The following is a 15,536-nucleotide window of genomic DNA, read 5'->3' on the forward strand; positions in this document are numbered from 1 at the left end:
GTAACCATCACCAGTTGTCAAAATATTCCTTACCTGTGTGATTTCATTCATCACTACATGAGTGCAACGAGCTTCGTATTCTGGGCGAACTTGCTCTTCTTGCTCTAAGTACTCAACTGTGTCCCATTCATACTCCAGTTCAGCCTGCCGTCGCTTCCAAAACTCCAAAAAAAAAGTAACTATCCAAATGATAGACAAAATTAGCAATAAGTACTGGATACTGCTTGCCCCCTCTGGGCTATAACACATGGCTCAGTATTCCATACAGCTTATCACAGACATGGAATAAAACCTTTATTAGCTAATGCAATAGCAAAAACAACTGGATCTACTCCTCAATGCAGTTATGATTTTGGATGAATATGTACTTTAATATGACAAACCTGAGGTAAATGGTAGTGAAACCAGATGCTAAAGAATGTATATACTTTATGTATTTTCTTTCTGCCTAAGGCCAAAATATTAGCACTTTGGATTTTTTATTACAGACTGCTTTGAAAAAGTTTAACATGGGATATTTAAGAAACTAAATTGAATAGGTGAAGACAAAATGCCTGAAAGTGCAGACTTCTAGAAAAATTAAACTCAGTATGCTAAAAATTATCCGAAGGAAGAGCTAATGCTCATTCACACTGCAATTTTTGTGTAGACAAGTTATCAATTTGCAGACTACAAACACAGTGTTTTTTCAGGTAAATCTGCTTAAAAGCAGCCGTCTTTTCTCCTCTGCTAGCACAAACCTGAAGAGACTGCAGCTCTTTTGTACAGCATGGGCTGGCTGGGCCAGCTGTTTCCCTGGAACGTGCTGCTGCAGCTGGAACTGCTGAGGGATCAGGTACACAGATGCCTAAGCGGTAACGATTAAACATGGATCCAGCCAAACTCATTACCTTGTCCCAAGACATTATGCAGGCAGATCTGGCATCAGAGGCAATGACAAACCCAGATGGAAAGGCTGGGAGGAGCTCAGGATGCTGGGTGTCAATATCATGCTCCCTGGCACACACCTGGATGCTTCATTCTTGAAGAGGGTGCAGTCTCAGATTAAATGAATGGTGTGGCTCTGAAGCACTATTTCCAGGAGAAGTACTATCCAATCACTGCACTCTCATTGCTCTCATTGTCTGGGAGTAATTAACCCTACAATTGGATTTTTTTTTTACTAGTTTGGCCTTTCATTCTGAATGATGAAACCTCAGCAACATGCAGTTACAAGTCCAAACATTAAAGGTTATGCCTAAAATCAGGTGTGGTTGAAAAATCCCAAACTGAAACATTTAAAAGCCAGGAAACTCCATGGGCTGGGCTATGAGATGACCTTGGCACCTGCAAATGCAAAACTCCAGAAAACCTTGCTCCCCTGATTACTTGGGGGCTGCTTTCTCAAGGACTTCTCCACTCCTTCATGCTTAGAAGCAGCAAGGACATTGCAAGCAGTGGACCCAGAGGGTCTCATCTGCTTTCTCCTGCAGAGCAAGGACATTAGTCTTCCATAAACCTTTAATTGCTGCCCAGCCCAAATCACAGCATCTACTGGCTAGACTGATTTGTTCCAGCTGCAAATTCAGCTGCTGCTGGAGAGCCCAGAAGTGCAGGGACTCCTTTTGTGGTCATAGCCTCACGTGCTAACTGTGACAGAAGGGCACATAACACAGGGACAACTCTCCCAGCCCCCTATTAGCTGTGTTGTGTCTTTCAGAGCAGGAAAGGAGCTCCTCCTAGATTTGCCATTTTCCTTTTATTTTGAAGCAAGATTGTTTCAACAGTGGAAACAAATGACATTTCAGAATCAGAAGATCAAAGCAGTCATTTCATGTCATATTGAATGGTGTCCCCTTTTTTGTGTCCCTCAACACTACCCTTCAGGCTGGCCCAGGTATTCTGCCTCTGAAGCTGTGTCACCAAGGTCTGAGAAGAAGTGCCTCCATTAGAGAACATTTCTTGGTTTAACTGACCTTGCTCAGGGAGGGGATCCAGGAATGGGAGCAAGTGAAGTGGAAGCTGCCTCTTGTTCATGACCTTTGCCAGTCTAGTCTTACCAGCAAAGGGAGAATTAATGTATAAAAAGGGCTAACTCCTGAGGCCAAAATCCCTGGTGTTTTATGGTGCTTTAAGATTTTTGAAAGAATACACACAAGAAAATATGCACTTATTAGAAGTGTATTGATGATAATGATGCAATAATATGTCTAAGAGTCTAGTATTAATTTTAATTGTTTTGGACAAGGGGGTCTAAAAAAATAATAGAGCAAGATGAAAATTACAGCTGGAATTACACCAGGACTAGGGGTCATTTGGATTCAGTACAATTTTGGTTGAATTTCTGTAATATAATTCACCTCTTTATATAGTGGACTTACAACAAGAATACTAATAGACCTTGCAGCCATCTCTATAACCATGAAGCTTAACTTTGTAATTATTGCTCCTGGAACCATTCTTCAAAACAGGAAGCAACATTTTAATTAAAAACCAAATTGCCAATAAATTAACTCTTGACGTGATGGGAGAAGATTACATTAGTATCAAACTTCTAATAACTTTTAATTTAGTGAATTCCCTGCTGGTATTTCGACTTCAGCATATGTTTTGGAAAAAAAGCTTCTTTTTGAAGTTATACATTTCATCTTACATTTCTTTAAAGCAAGAGTTATTTTGAAGCACTTTAGATCATCATAGGGGAATAAAAATACAGTATGTTTTACAAAGAAAGCAAATTTTGTATTCTTGTCAGCCTATATATGAATTTAAAATATTACATAAGATACATTCTCTATAGCACCTGGTATGCAGACCTAACATGGAACTTCCATAATTACTGGGTAAGACACTGCAATAAAAGCCAATTAACAAAGCTGCTAATATGAATAAAATAAATTGTTTCTAGGAAAAGAAACCTTGCCTAATCCCTTGAATATAGCACCAAGTGTTTTCAGGAGTGGGAAACATCCTGGTTTCATATACATTTACTCTGCTAAAAGATAAACTGAGTGCTTGTAAGCTATCGCACTTTTTACAATCAGCTTCTTAAATAAAGAGAGAATGAAAAAGTTCCTGGGAAATATAACAAATTACTGTTTTTAAATTACATTGTGCAGTTACATAGCTGTTAATAGCACAAGCATCTCCACAAGTCTTTGGGAAAAAGCCCCAGCTCCTCTGACAGATATACTTAAGCATGTGGCTGGCTCCTGCTGGATGAACATGTGGCAGTCCTAACCACCTCCCTCAGACTTTTCTTCAAGTCATCAAAACAGAAAGATACTGAAGACTAATTTTTAAGACAACAATTTTTTGTTTGCTTATGGTGAGTTCCTGTGAATGCGCTTGTTTTCTATGGAACTACTTTCCAGTGAATTCCTAAATGCTAGCAAATTAAGTCAGTGCAAATTTATCCATGTTTTCTTGGCTGATGCTGGAGGCTTGGCCAAAATTAGATAACAAACCACAGTTGTTGAAATTGACTTACCCCATATTCCCATAAATACTGCAAATACCAGTGTTCCAAAGCTATCAAATATACAGAGTTTCTGGAAAAGTGGAAAAGAAAAAAAAGTCTTAAAATATAACCAACTATTTTTATTCTTCTACACCAACCCAGAACAGAACTCAGAAGCTGCTTACTGAAAATGTCGATTTTCAGTTTTTGTGTCATAACAACCCTTGTGGATAGTGCTTCCTCAATGTCTGTTCATGCACACCACTTTCCAGTAAATCAAGGAAATTAAATGCCAAGTTCAGAATTAAAAATAAAAGCCATATATGCATTATAAGGGATAGTAAAATGGTGTGCTATCAAACTTCCTTCCATCTGTTGCTTACTAAGAGGAAGAACAGTGCTTCTGGTCTGGGAACTCAGGATAGAATTATGGATTGTTAGTACAGCCACTAAGGCCATGGGCACATCTGGTTCTCATAAGCAGGATAACAAATAAGTTAGTTAGTAAAACCACACTCTGATGAAATACCCCTGTGGTCACTATCTCCTTTTCTTTTTTTTTTTTTTTTTTCCCCATTATAGCCTTTTCCCTGCAATCTTATTTCTTGTACCGTGTAAGCATGCTGATATGGAACACATTAAAGTCGGGCAAAATATTTTTGATGAGTAGCTGAAAAATTGCAGTTTTGGGACTGAATCTATGGAGAGGAATGATGAAAGGCTAACATTAGCTTAGTGAGACAAGGTAATGGGGAAAGAAAGTGAGGTTCCTTTTGACAGGAATAAAGAGCAGACAACAGGACATGGCTGTGTGACAGCTTCTGTCATAGCCACGAGCCTCTTCTTGTACCCATCTTCTCCTTGGCAACACAGATCAAACTCAAGGCATAGATCCAGATAACTTCTTCATGCAGGGAGGAGGCAGAAATTAGAAATGTCAAAACAAGCTTTAAATGTTTCCTTAGAAAAATTGATTCAGAGTTACTGAATCAAGGCTTTAACTGAATCTTTCCTTCCCTCAAAAAGAAGTACCCCCAAATGAAACCAATTTTCAATTGAAATAACATTTTATTCTCCTATCAAATATCGGCAGTAATGTGAAATAAAAAAGACTAAATTTTTCATCTTAGATCAAATTGGAGCAATTAATGTTGTTGGTTTACCTTTCTGAAGTTGAGTCACTGTATCAAAAGGAACAACTATTAGCAGCTCTGCAGAACGCTAACGGAGGACGAACACTGTTTTATATGTAGTAGTAGAGAAAGTGCAGCTAAAGTTCAAAAGTGTGTCTACAAGCTGTAAATGTAGTTACCTTGGATGATTCACAAGTGATGGTGAGGTTCCAGTAGGTACATTCTTTATCACACTGAGGGCACATTATGATACTACCTCCTATGTTGGGGTCACATACTTCTTGGCTAAAAACAAAACTAGTCAGTCACTCACCAACACTAAATTCTTTAGTCCTTTTTCACACATGAAGACAGTGCAATAATCTCGGGGAATTAAGGAATAAATTACCAGTGATCTGCACTCAAGAATTCCACCCCCACCCCTTGCCCTGGCAACATATCCCCATTTCCATTCATAGTCCTCATCTCAAAAATGGATGACACATGAGGAAAATAATTTCCATCCCTTGTATGTGGTGGTAATTCTCAAAACTGCCCACACTAAAAATAAAAAAGCTCTTAAAAGACCTCACTGTCTTCAGTAGGAAACCCACAGTTGCATGCTCACACATGCTATCGTAGCAAGTTTGAAGGGAGAAGGAAGACCAGCACAGCCTAGCAGAACAAGGAATAGCTGCAGAGCCCAAAGGACTTCCTCGTCCCTGAGGTCTCCTAAACATGAACAGATTGGAAATTGTGCAGAGGGGAGCTGTCGCAAGGACTCATGGGTTTGCAGATCTGTCTCCTAAGAGATGGCAAAGGAGCCACCATCTTACACATACTAACCCAGCATGGGGGAGGTAGGTAAACCTACATCAGGGGGGTAAACACCAGGGAGGGAGCTGAGCTGTTTAACTGAATTATAATTCTGGCAAAAAGCTAAATGGGTATAAATTGGGCACAGGAGTGGAGCTGTGGAATAGCCCTTCAGCATGGAATGTGAACACCCTTCCAGGAGGGGTTATACAACTGGATGGTCCTTTGACACAATGCCATTATTTTTTTTTCCCTGGGTCATTTGGCCATAATTGAATTTTGTTGTATTCTGATGAGAGAATCTGTGTCATGGCTATGCCTTGCCTTTCAAGGTACCTTAAGCAGCTGAAGGCCCCTGTGCTGTTGGTCTTCATATATTTTCCCAAATTAAAGGAAAGAAATTTTTAAAGTCTTTGGGTATCTAGTGTAAGGATTACCACAGTGAAAAGAATGTATTATGGCAATTTGTATTGACTTCTGATTATCACTCTTGTCTTTGTGTTTCTACACTAGGTATGGTGAACCTCATGCAAAATACAAATAAAATTATGAAATAGCAAACTCCTAGACATCTATCACTGTAATGGTCCATGGATATCCATTATTTATCTAATATTTTATGCCTTTGCCTTCAAATACACCATAGCAGTTGCTCCTGGGCCCTTTAATTTTGCCTCCTTCATTAAGCAGTGTCTTGCAAACCCTGTACTGTCCCCCTGTGTACAGGACTGATCAAAATTGTATGTGATATTAAACCAGGCCTGATCAGATACCTCCATGTGCAGTTGTCCTTTTTCAGGCATCCATATAGAAAACAGCCAACTCCTACAACCGCAGCCACAGTCAACATATTTGTGTAAAAGCCCAGCCAAGCAAAGTAGATGCCAATTTTCTCTCCATAGTATTTCCTGTGGAGGAGAAAGGTGTGGGTTTTTTTTTTTTTTTTCTGAAATGCAAGTAAATTTGCATTTCTGTTTCAAATGGCTCTTCATTTCACACATTTAATGCCAATCCATATTGTAATAGTCCTCTGGTTTCAACTTTGGGATTGAAGTAGTATTGCATGCTTTTGTAAAAGGACAGAAATGGGGGGAAAACAGGAAAAAGAGAAAAGATCATGCCTTGCAAAGAAAAATTTTAAGTGGTTGCCTTTTCATAAATCAGCTTATCATGAAACCAATCTCAAAATATGCTCCTGTGCATGAGCTGATCTGGGTGTATGCATCTTCCCTCAGAACTGACCTGTGTCTCTTTGACTTCCCCAAAACCAGACCTATTAGGTAGATTTCTCATTCTCCCTGCATTGGTCCAATGCCAGTTACACCAACCTGATGAAATCCAGGGGTTGCAGTTTGAAAATGTTTTTAGGATGAGCCCATTCTCTGTAGAGGAGATATCGTTCACTTGGGCAGTTGGGATCAGTTGACAGGTGCCTAAAACTTGACTGCAGAACAGAATAAGCGTGAGAAGATAGCAGTAAAATCTAACCAGTGCAGCTCATCTCTCATCTCTACAGACAATCTCTATGCCACAAAGATAGAGTCTGGAGGAGCTTTTAGACAGTCTTACTGCAAGCTAGGAAATCGAGCAGCTCTTAGAGCACACCAGAATTCAGGATAGAAGATTATCAGAAAGGCACTGAATGCTAAAGTAAATGCTATACATATGTGAGCTGAAAATAGCAAGGACTCATCATGAACTTAATCTAAGCACATGTCAGCGCCTTGGCACTTAGGAATAGAAAATAAAAAAGGATCCATTCTAATTAGAGAACAGGACTGAACTAAAATGGATTTTAAGTAGCTTAACATGCTACACATGCTTTGCTTCAAAATAATACTGTACTAGAATACAGGCTGGAAAGACTGAGGGAAAAATCCAGGGCCTCTAGTCTCTGTTTTAAATTTAAAAGAGAGTTCACATGGAGATAATCTTTGTATTTCCTAGTAGGCTATAAAAAACCTATTTCAATAAAACCTGTTTTGTTTGAGACATTTTCCATTCTATATCTGTGATGCAACAACATAAGTAATATTTGTAGAAATCTATCGGCTACTTTTAATTTTCAGTATAGCTATTATGTATAATTTTAACTGTATAAAAAGACAGTCATTAATTACTAGTCATACTGAGTCCAAATTCCCCATGCCATGATAGAAATAGCCTGCAAGGCATGATTTAAATCTTTAAAAGGAAACCTTAAAAATGGCTAGTCACAAATTATATGAATTCTATTCTGTAAAGCTTTGATTACTTACAAGAAACATGGTTTGTCTTGATTCTGCCTTAACAATTTCTTTGAAAACCTTGGAGGCCTCCTAAATATTTTAAGCCAAGTCCATGCAGCTGAAGTAGTTATCATTCCTGACCTCCCATGATCTCAATGTCTCCTCGACAGAACACACCTTGGACACAGAATGGTGGCTCTGAGGGGGACAAGTTGGGATGTTGTGGTTATGCAATAGACAGAATACAGAAAATCAGCCCATAGTTTTTGCTCACTTTGCATTCACAGCCTCACATGGAGCTTTTTCTTTGTCAAATATTATGAAATCTGATTTTTTTCTCCTTGATAGTTTTTTTTTTGTGCAATTGCTAGCCTTGGCATACAAAAAAAATTCAGTATAACTTTCAAATAATATAATTTAAAAAGCTTCACAAGTGTAGCTGCAAAAGCTGGATTTGTTATTATTGCGAGGTGAAATTGAAACCAGTGAAGCTTTTTTCTGCAAGATTCTGACAACACCTGTGAGGCACTGGACTGGCTCGGCAGAGTCTTCCTGTAGAAACCTGAGTCTCATGCATGTATGCTGCAATGTTTGGGAACCAAGGGACCATTTCCTCACTGTGCAAGATTTTCACACATCCTAAAATGAGATTTGTAGTCTACATCTTTATCAACAGTGTTGATAGGAATTTTAATATTGGAAAATTGCATACTAATGAAACATTGATTTAGGACTGATAATGCAGTGTATCATGGAAACTATCTCTCAGTCCAGGTACTTCACTGAAATACCTCTCCCAGAAAATACAAGTTTAAGAGAACTCTCAAGTGAAATATATTGTTTTTCATCTATAGAAATATATTTTTAACCAACAGTGCTTTGGAAGAAAATCTCTTTAGCAAAACCACATCCTATTCTTCTCTGTAGATATAATATCAGTCCAAGAAAAAGGCAATGAATAGTGCTTCAATCCTTTGATATACCTAGAGGATATATATATCTAGATATAGTTCAGACCTCTACTTCAAAGCGCAATTTAGTTACAAGCACCAGACTTACATCATGAAGGGGAAATGCTGCTTTGTAGATTCCAGTGTCCAGTAATTTGTTAATGCCAAACTTTTTCACATTATTTTTTGTTGCATATTCCACACGGGACAGGATAAAATGAACCTGAAATTTAAAAAAAATATTTTTGTGTCCTTGCAACCTGAAAGAAATCATATACAGCTATACCTGTCTCAGCATACAATAAAGTTACGAAAGAGTGAGCAGTGTAAACAAAATTAATTGCACAGGGTGTACAAACCATTAAAATCCCTCCTTTAAATTCAGGTGGAAGGGAGATAGGATAAATATAAGTAACGTTTTCCTTCTGGATTGCCCAGACTATTTCATAAATTACACAGGACTATTGCATCTCAAACATTTTTAATTTTTTAGGATGTTTTAATGAAGGCAATTACACTGATTTGATAAAAGGAATAGCTTCTTTTTATGGGCAAATGCTAGAAATACTCCATAGACTTACAATTCGGCTTCTAGTTGCAGGATTGAAAAATGTGTCTTTGTCTTGGATATAGAAGTTGGACAAATGTTCCTTTTGAAAAGGGGCAGTGAAAAACTCTTGCTCAGGTTTGATGATATTTTCGTCCACCCTGAAGAGTCTACTGAACCAGTTGAAAGCTGAGGCTCGGGTTTTCAGGTCATTGTGTTGCAGGGGCATTTTGATGTGCATAACCTCAGCGTACATGCACAGCACTTCCCAAGGTGCATGCACTTTCACAAAAATAAGTTTCTCATCCAAAACCTGAGATGAAAGAATATTGAAAAGAAGGATGTAAGCAAACAACTTCTCATCTTAACAACTCTTGAACTATCTAGAATTTTCTTTCTCTTTACAGCTCATAGGTGACCTAGTCAAAGTTGCATTCATTGTCCATCCCTGCAAATATATCATTGGCTTTTGTAAAAGCGCTGACATGAAGAAACACTCAGGCAGATGAAGGCATATAACGGTATATAAGAAAAGGCAGTTAAATGTTCACTTAATGCTTAATGTTTACATCTCTGCAAAGTATTTTACAAAGAAATTTAAGTGTAACACTTTGCCCATACTGGGTCATTAGGACTCTTTTTACTTGTAGTTTGACAGGGCAGGCACAGCTCTGCACCTGACAGTAACTCCCAGGCAGCTCAGTTACAACCCCAGTGTGATGGGAGCAGGCTAGGCACTCATGGTGCTCCTGGGCAACAAGAGTTCCAAGCTTCCTAGAGAGAATTGGGAGAGGGAAAGGGAAATTAGATACAACTGCTGAAAAAGACAGCATGTGGCACATTTGCTCCCAGTGGAATGCCCAAACCAGCAGCAGTATGCAGTGGGAGCCCTGACAGCCACTCCTCCTCCTCCTGTCTACACGTGACCTGTAGACCTACTGCTGCCCTGCATTAGTGAGTGTCAGCCACATGAAATTTCCTTATGTAGCTCATTGGCTCAGGAGCACTGGTCAGATACCTGATCCATCCTGGGGAAAAGTCCCAAATGTTTTTCAGTCATAATCACAGCAGAACTATTGAAGACTGCAACATGTAACTATCACACCAAGTCTGCAGCAGCCTTCCAGACAGCAAGCATTTACTTATGAATGTGAAGAACCAGACTGCATTCTTGGACATGTAGCAGGAGCCCTCACTGCAGACAAATAAATACTGTGATGCCATAGATTCTGAGTCTAATTTCGGAGGAAGGGGCAAAGTGACCATTTCTGAAGCTCACTATAGACTACCAAACAACAACAAATTTAGACTGGAAATTACTGTCCTGGAGAGGGAGACACAGATGGGGCACAGCTGCCCTGCAGGGTAGGAAGAAAGAGAAGGCATTTGGAGGGGCTGTAACCCTCACTGCCAGAGCCAGCAGCTCTGCAGCTGGTGTGCATTGCCACAGTGCTCTTGAACTGCCTGCAGGCAACATCACAGCCTTTCGAGAAGCAGAGTCATGCGCAGGAGCCCTGCATTGCTCTTCTGGCAGAGGCATTCTGCCCCAGACACACACACTGGCTTCCCACCTGTACTACACAGCCAGAGTATGGGAAGTACCTCTCTGCAGGGTACAGACCGTAATTTTTATCTTCCAAGCTCTGAGCAAACATGAGCTATGTAATCTCCCAGCTTCATGATGTAATCTTCCAGCTTCCCATCTTTTATTTTGCAGAGGAAGGAGCAGACATAAATTTAAAAAAGATTTTGCATCAGATCACAAAGACACTGCTAACAGAAGAAAGGTAGGCCTTTTTTTCTTGAGGGGAGAGAAATCTTGCAGTGAATTTATATATCCAGTTTCCTTAATCCCACAGGGGCAGCTCTGCTCTCAGAACAGCCATTCACACAGAGAATAGTACTCACCGACCTCGTCGCTTCTAGTTGCAAGCCATTGTTTATCAGGTTTGATTCATATACTTGCCTCTTCCTCTGTTAAAAGATATTGAACACTGTAAAACATCTGTTCCAAATTTCACAAATATGTATGCATAGAAAAATGGAATTGCCTCCCGAAACCATAATTATATTATCTCTATATCCCACTTGATAGCTACTGTGGTGATGCATACAGTCCTACCTACTAATTAATCTGGATCAGTTTTTTTGTCGGATATGCAATATTGCCCTCAGATGCTATTGTGGAGAACTTATCCTCTCAGTTTCTGGTACATTACAGAGGGGTAAGTGTGACTCAAATTTTGAAAATTTTTAAATCTACTCCTGAAATTTTGATCTCTTTTATCTTTAGTCACTAAGCGAACTACATTAATCTTCCTTTAGAAAGTCTTCATCTCAAATGCTTTCCACCCCACTTTCCTTCCAGAAACCTGTAACTTCATGCTTTCACAGTAATCATACGAGTTCACACAGTGATTCAAACTGTAGTATCCCAATATATTTTAGTCCATGGACTACATCCCCAAAAGAAGAAGCTGAGAGCTGTAGCACTTGTAGAGTCAGCAGTGCTATTCCAGGAGCATTTAATGTCCCCAGAAGGACACAAGTTTTTCTCAGTAATAATCAAATTTTTACTGGATCATTTTAATTTCATTTCATAGTTACCAGCACTGGGCAGATAGTGAGTTACAAAAAACCTGAAATGTCTTTCTAATCTTGAATCTGTTTCTCCATACAAATGACCTCCTCCCAAGAAACACAGAAACATCCCCTTTCCCCTCAAATACAAAACATACAACTCCATAAGGGATTTACAAGAAATTTTGAAACTTCATGTGAAGCAATCAAATTTAAAAGCTATCTGCACCAACTGGGTAGTTTCTCAATGATTTCTTTGTTTATATGAGTCAAGGGTAGCCAGCTCTCCCTGAACTACAGACTGCATGTCAAAATACCAGCCTGGGTAATGGGGGGCACCTGTAGGCAGCTGGGGCTGGGGCTCTTAAGTGAGCAGAAGAAGATGAATTTAATGCACTGAGGACTGAGAGCTTTATTCCTGTACCAGGTTAGGCTAGGGCTGCAGTGAGGTTCTCAGGGTGACTTGGGGATACTACTTTCTTACTCCCAGATTCCTTTAATGCTACTGGCCAATTTATTTGTTGATTAATATGTGCTTAAAAGAATTGGCATCTCCCACTACAGGAACCTAAAGAAGAAGGACCCAGTGCTTTTTGCCATGTGGTTCTCTATAGCAATTCTAGCTGCCTTAAGACCTGTGCACAGGATCCAGACCTGTTGCTACTGTAAGCAACCAGAGTCAATGAATGACCCTCTAGATGAAGTCTTGGGAACTTTGACAGGTATGTAGAAAGTGGTCCTCAGGGCTAGACTCAAGGCTCACCCATTCTAGGGGCAAAAAGATGCTTCAGCAAATGGGTAAAAATCTTCAGAAGTTCCACAGGAATAGGTCAGTTATATACTCAAATAAGTTTCATCCAGTTCTTGAATATTTTAAGATGGTTATAAGTCCCCAAACAAGAAAATGTTATTTTTCCAAAACTCTAGCAAGTCTTGAAATTAATAAATATAGAAGTGAATAACAATATGAACAGCCTACCCCATTTATAGTTTGTTAGTTCTCAGCTGCAGCAGCTGCATGTGGAAATGATCTCAATGGACTAATTTCATATTTTGTGAAAAAGTATTTTTCTTATCTGTTTTGGGTTTTCTGTCTTTTTTTTTTTTTCCTTTGAATATCACCTTCTACTCAAGCTAGGCACAAGAAGAGCCAAATATTTCAATCTGGCTTTCTTTTTTCTCTCATCGATACTTACCACTTTTCTCCTTATTCCTTGCTTTTTTCAGGAAAAAAACACAAACCCAGACTTTGATAGCACTCTCCATGTCTCAGTAATTCAGTTGGCTATTGGTGACAGTATAATGCTGTTTATATTTTTTTCTTGTATATGTGTGTGTGTGTGTGTGTAATACAGACATTTATGATGTGTACGTCTAATTACCTTTGTTGTACTGACAGCTCTAACTTAAAATCACAAATGTGAATGAGTGTTTGTCTTGCAGTAATATATTCTCTTGCATTTTCAAGATATTGACTATTTCATAGATAATACTGTTCTCCAGTCTCCTTAAAGATTTTCAGCCACCTTAGCGTCTAAGTAAACTATATAATGATTTCCTCTGCAATTTTTGTTTTATCAAAACTCAGCCCTCTTACCAGTTCATTAATATATGCAATACACAACACACAGGAGTTTGTCACTCTAGTAGTAACTCTTCTGCCATTTCATCCCACCTCTTTGCTTCTTCCATATTCATGTGGTTGTTTCTAAAGTGAATACTACTCAGTCATGAAAGTATTTCAACCCAAGTTCTGCTTTGTTCCATCAAATAAAACAGGCAGGGGGCTAAATGTCTGTTTCATTTTCTTTCTAAATAGCATAAAAACAGATGCAGAACAATTCTCATTTGTAGAAATCTAATACTATTTTTAAAAAACTTTTAATCAGATTCCTTTAATAATTGATTATGGCAAGGAGTTCCCAAAATTAATTTTGCTCTCAACATCTTAGATGAATGTTGACAATATTAAGGTTTCTAATAATGCATAAATTCAAATCATGAGAAACAAAGCCTCTGGGAGGCTTTGCTAATTAGGGGCTTTGCTATTTTATATAAATGATTGAATTATGCATATAATGATCTATGGAGGAGCTAGACTTTTACCCAGAGGAGTCTATAGTGGTTTTGCATTGACTGGGGAATACAGTATATAGATATAACAGTTTATTAGGCTGGAAGGTGGAGACCATCCAAAGTTTATTTTAGTATCTGGCATTTTGCTCAGCTACCTGCAAGGCTAAGGTGCAATAATAATGTAATCATGGTGATGCTGCTGATCTAAATCTGACACAGGTTTTGATGATTGAATGGCTAGTCAATAGACTAAGACATCTAGGATGCATAATCATACACAGTCTTAGGAAAATGAAAGCAGAATGTAAGTAAATGCCAAGTATTACAGACATGTGGAAGGATCAGCTCTTTTGAGCTGCTTTTTCACCATGGTGAAAAAGTGTGATTGTCTTGCCAAGTTGAGGAGATTAACAAGATTGTGGGTCTGGAAATTGGTAGCAGACCAGTAGCACTTTTCCCCCTGTGTGTTGTAAATGGTAGGGAAGACTTGCTTTGATTACAGTGACAGAAGAACACCAACTCATATCTTTGCTAAGTTTCTTTTGTGCAAAGAGAAAAGTTCCCTACCACAATATCCATGTGGGTTCAGGGGAAAAATCCTAACAAAAAAGAGAGCTTGAATAGCCTCCTCTGCCTTACCTGACAGGCAGATAAATCACAGTCAATAAGAGAAAGTACATGAGGCCCAAAGTCTCCCCTATGGAAAACAGCTGAAGGGAGTGAAGAGGATCATTGTATCAATATTAGCTGCCTCACAGTTTCTTTGATGGTGTTTGGAAGGTTTCCTCAAAGTCCCAGCTTTCAGCATCAGAAAACTAATTGATTGAGAAGCTCTGCTTGGTAAGCTTCTTTCCCTTATGTTTGAAGACAGTCATAAAAATGTGAAGCAGGACATGCTATAGAGAATAAGCCTCCAAAAATGCAAACCCAAAGAACTCCAAATACATATTTTCTGATATACCCTTTGATTTTAAGCCAGCTTCATGGTTTTTTGCAACCTGATCCGTGACCACACAGAATTGGGTAATACTGCAGTCTAGCCCTGCCCTCAACAACAGCTTCCAGTCAACCTGTTTGGAAAGGCCCATTTCTATCTTACAAATGTATGTAGTAACTGCAGAGTAACTCCCTCCTTCTATCTGTCTTCATATTCTTCTGTCATCCTTCCTTCCAAAGTAGTAAAATTTGGGTTTGTGGTTGCCTCAGGAACAGAGGTTTTATTTCAGTGAGTTTCTGCTTCAAAACCAAACCATTCAGCTGAAATGAAGGCAGGTGTGGCCGCCCTCCTCCCAGTGCTGAAGGTCCCTTCCATGCTTATCAGACTTCCTGAGTAGGTTGGCCGAGCACACCACAGGCATGCAGAGCCTATCATTCTCTACTGCCTCAAATCACTGCATAAAATGGCACAGAGATACCCTTTTACCCATAAACCCAGTGCTGTTCTCACTGCAGGTATGACACATGCTAAGCAGTGGGATAAGTATAATTCTTGTTTGAAATGTTACCCAAGATTATTTTTGGTCATGGTTTTTCTTTTTGTGGTTTTATTGTTGTTGGTTATCTGAACTAGACAAGTATAGAGGCAGGAACTATTCATCCTTTGCTTATGAAAACAAAGTTCTCCAGCTCTGCTGAAGTTCTCAGTAACACTGTATTTAAAAAACCCCAACAAGATGTGTGTAATATTCTCCATGAATGATAGTTTCATTCAATTAAAAAAAAAAATCCGTCTATTTGAGAAGCACAAATTCCTTCATGGCTGGAAATGAAGGTTTTGCCCATATTCCA

At 38.9% G+C, this 15,536-nt stretch overlaps 1 protein-coding gene across 1 annotated transcript in view; it reads right to left on the minus strand.

Moving 5' to 3' along the window:
• ANO6 (anoctamin 6) overlaps positions 1–15,536 on the minus strand; it is a 45,366-nt gene that overhangs the window by 17,267 nt on the left and 12,563 nt on the right. Inside the window, exons 4-11 of the mRNA XM_053978316.1 lie at positions 11,001–11,066; positions 9,127–9,405; positions 8,655–8,768; positions 6,696–6,811; positions 6,141–6,275; positions 4,752–4,857; positions 3,470–3,530; positions 34–179 (exon numbers count right to left, since the gene is read on the minus strand). Of these exons, the coding sequence (XP_053834291.1) occupies positions 34–179; positions 3,470–3,530; positions 4,752–4,857; positions 6,141–6,275; positions 6,696–6,811; positions 8,655–8,768; positions 9,127–9,405; positions 11,001–11,066 (1,023 nt within the window). The remainder of the gene's footprint in view (positions 1–33; positions 180–3,469; positions 3,531–4,751; positions 4,858–6,140; positions 6,276–6,695; positions 6,812–8,654; positions 8,769–9,126; positions 9,406–11,000; positions 11,067–15,536) is intronic.

Source organism: Vidua macroura, chromosome 5 (genome assembly GCF_024509145.1).
Source record: "Vidua macroura isolate BioBank_ID:100142 chromosome 5, ASM2450914v1, whole genome shotgun sequence".
Lineage (NCBI taxonomy): Eukaryota > Metazoa > Chordata > Aves > Passeriformes > Viduidae > Vidua > Vidua macroura.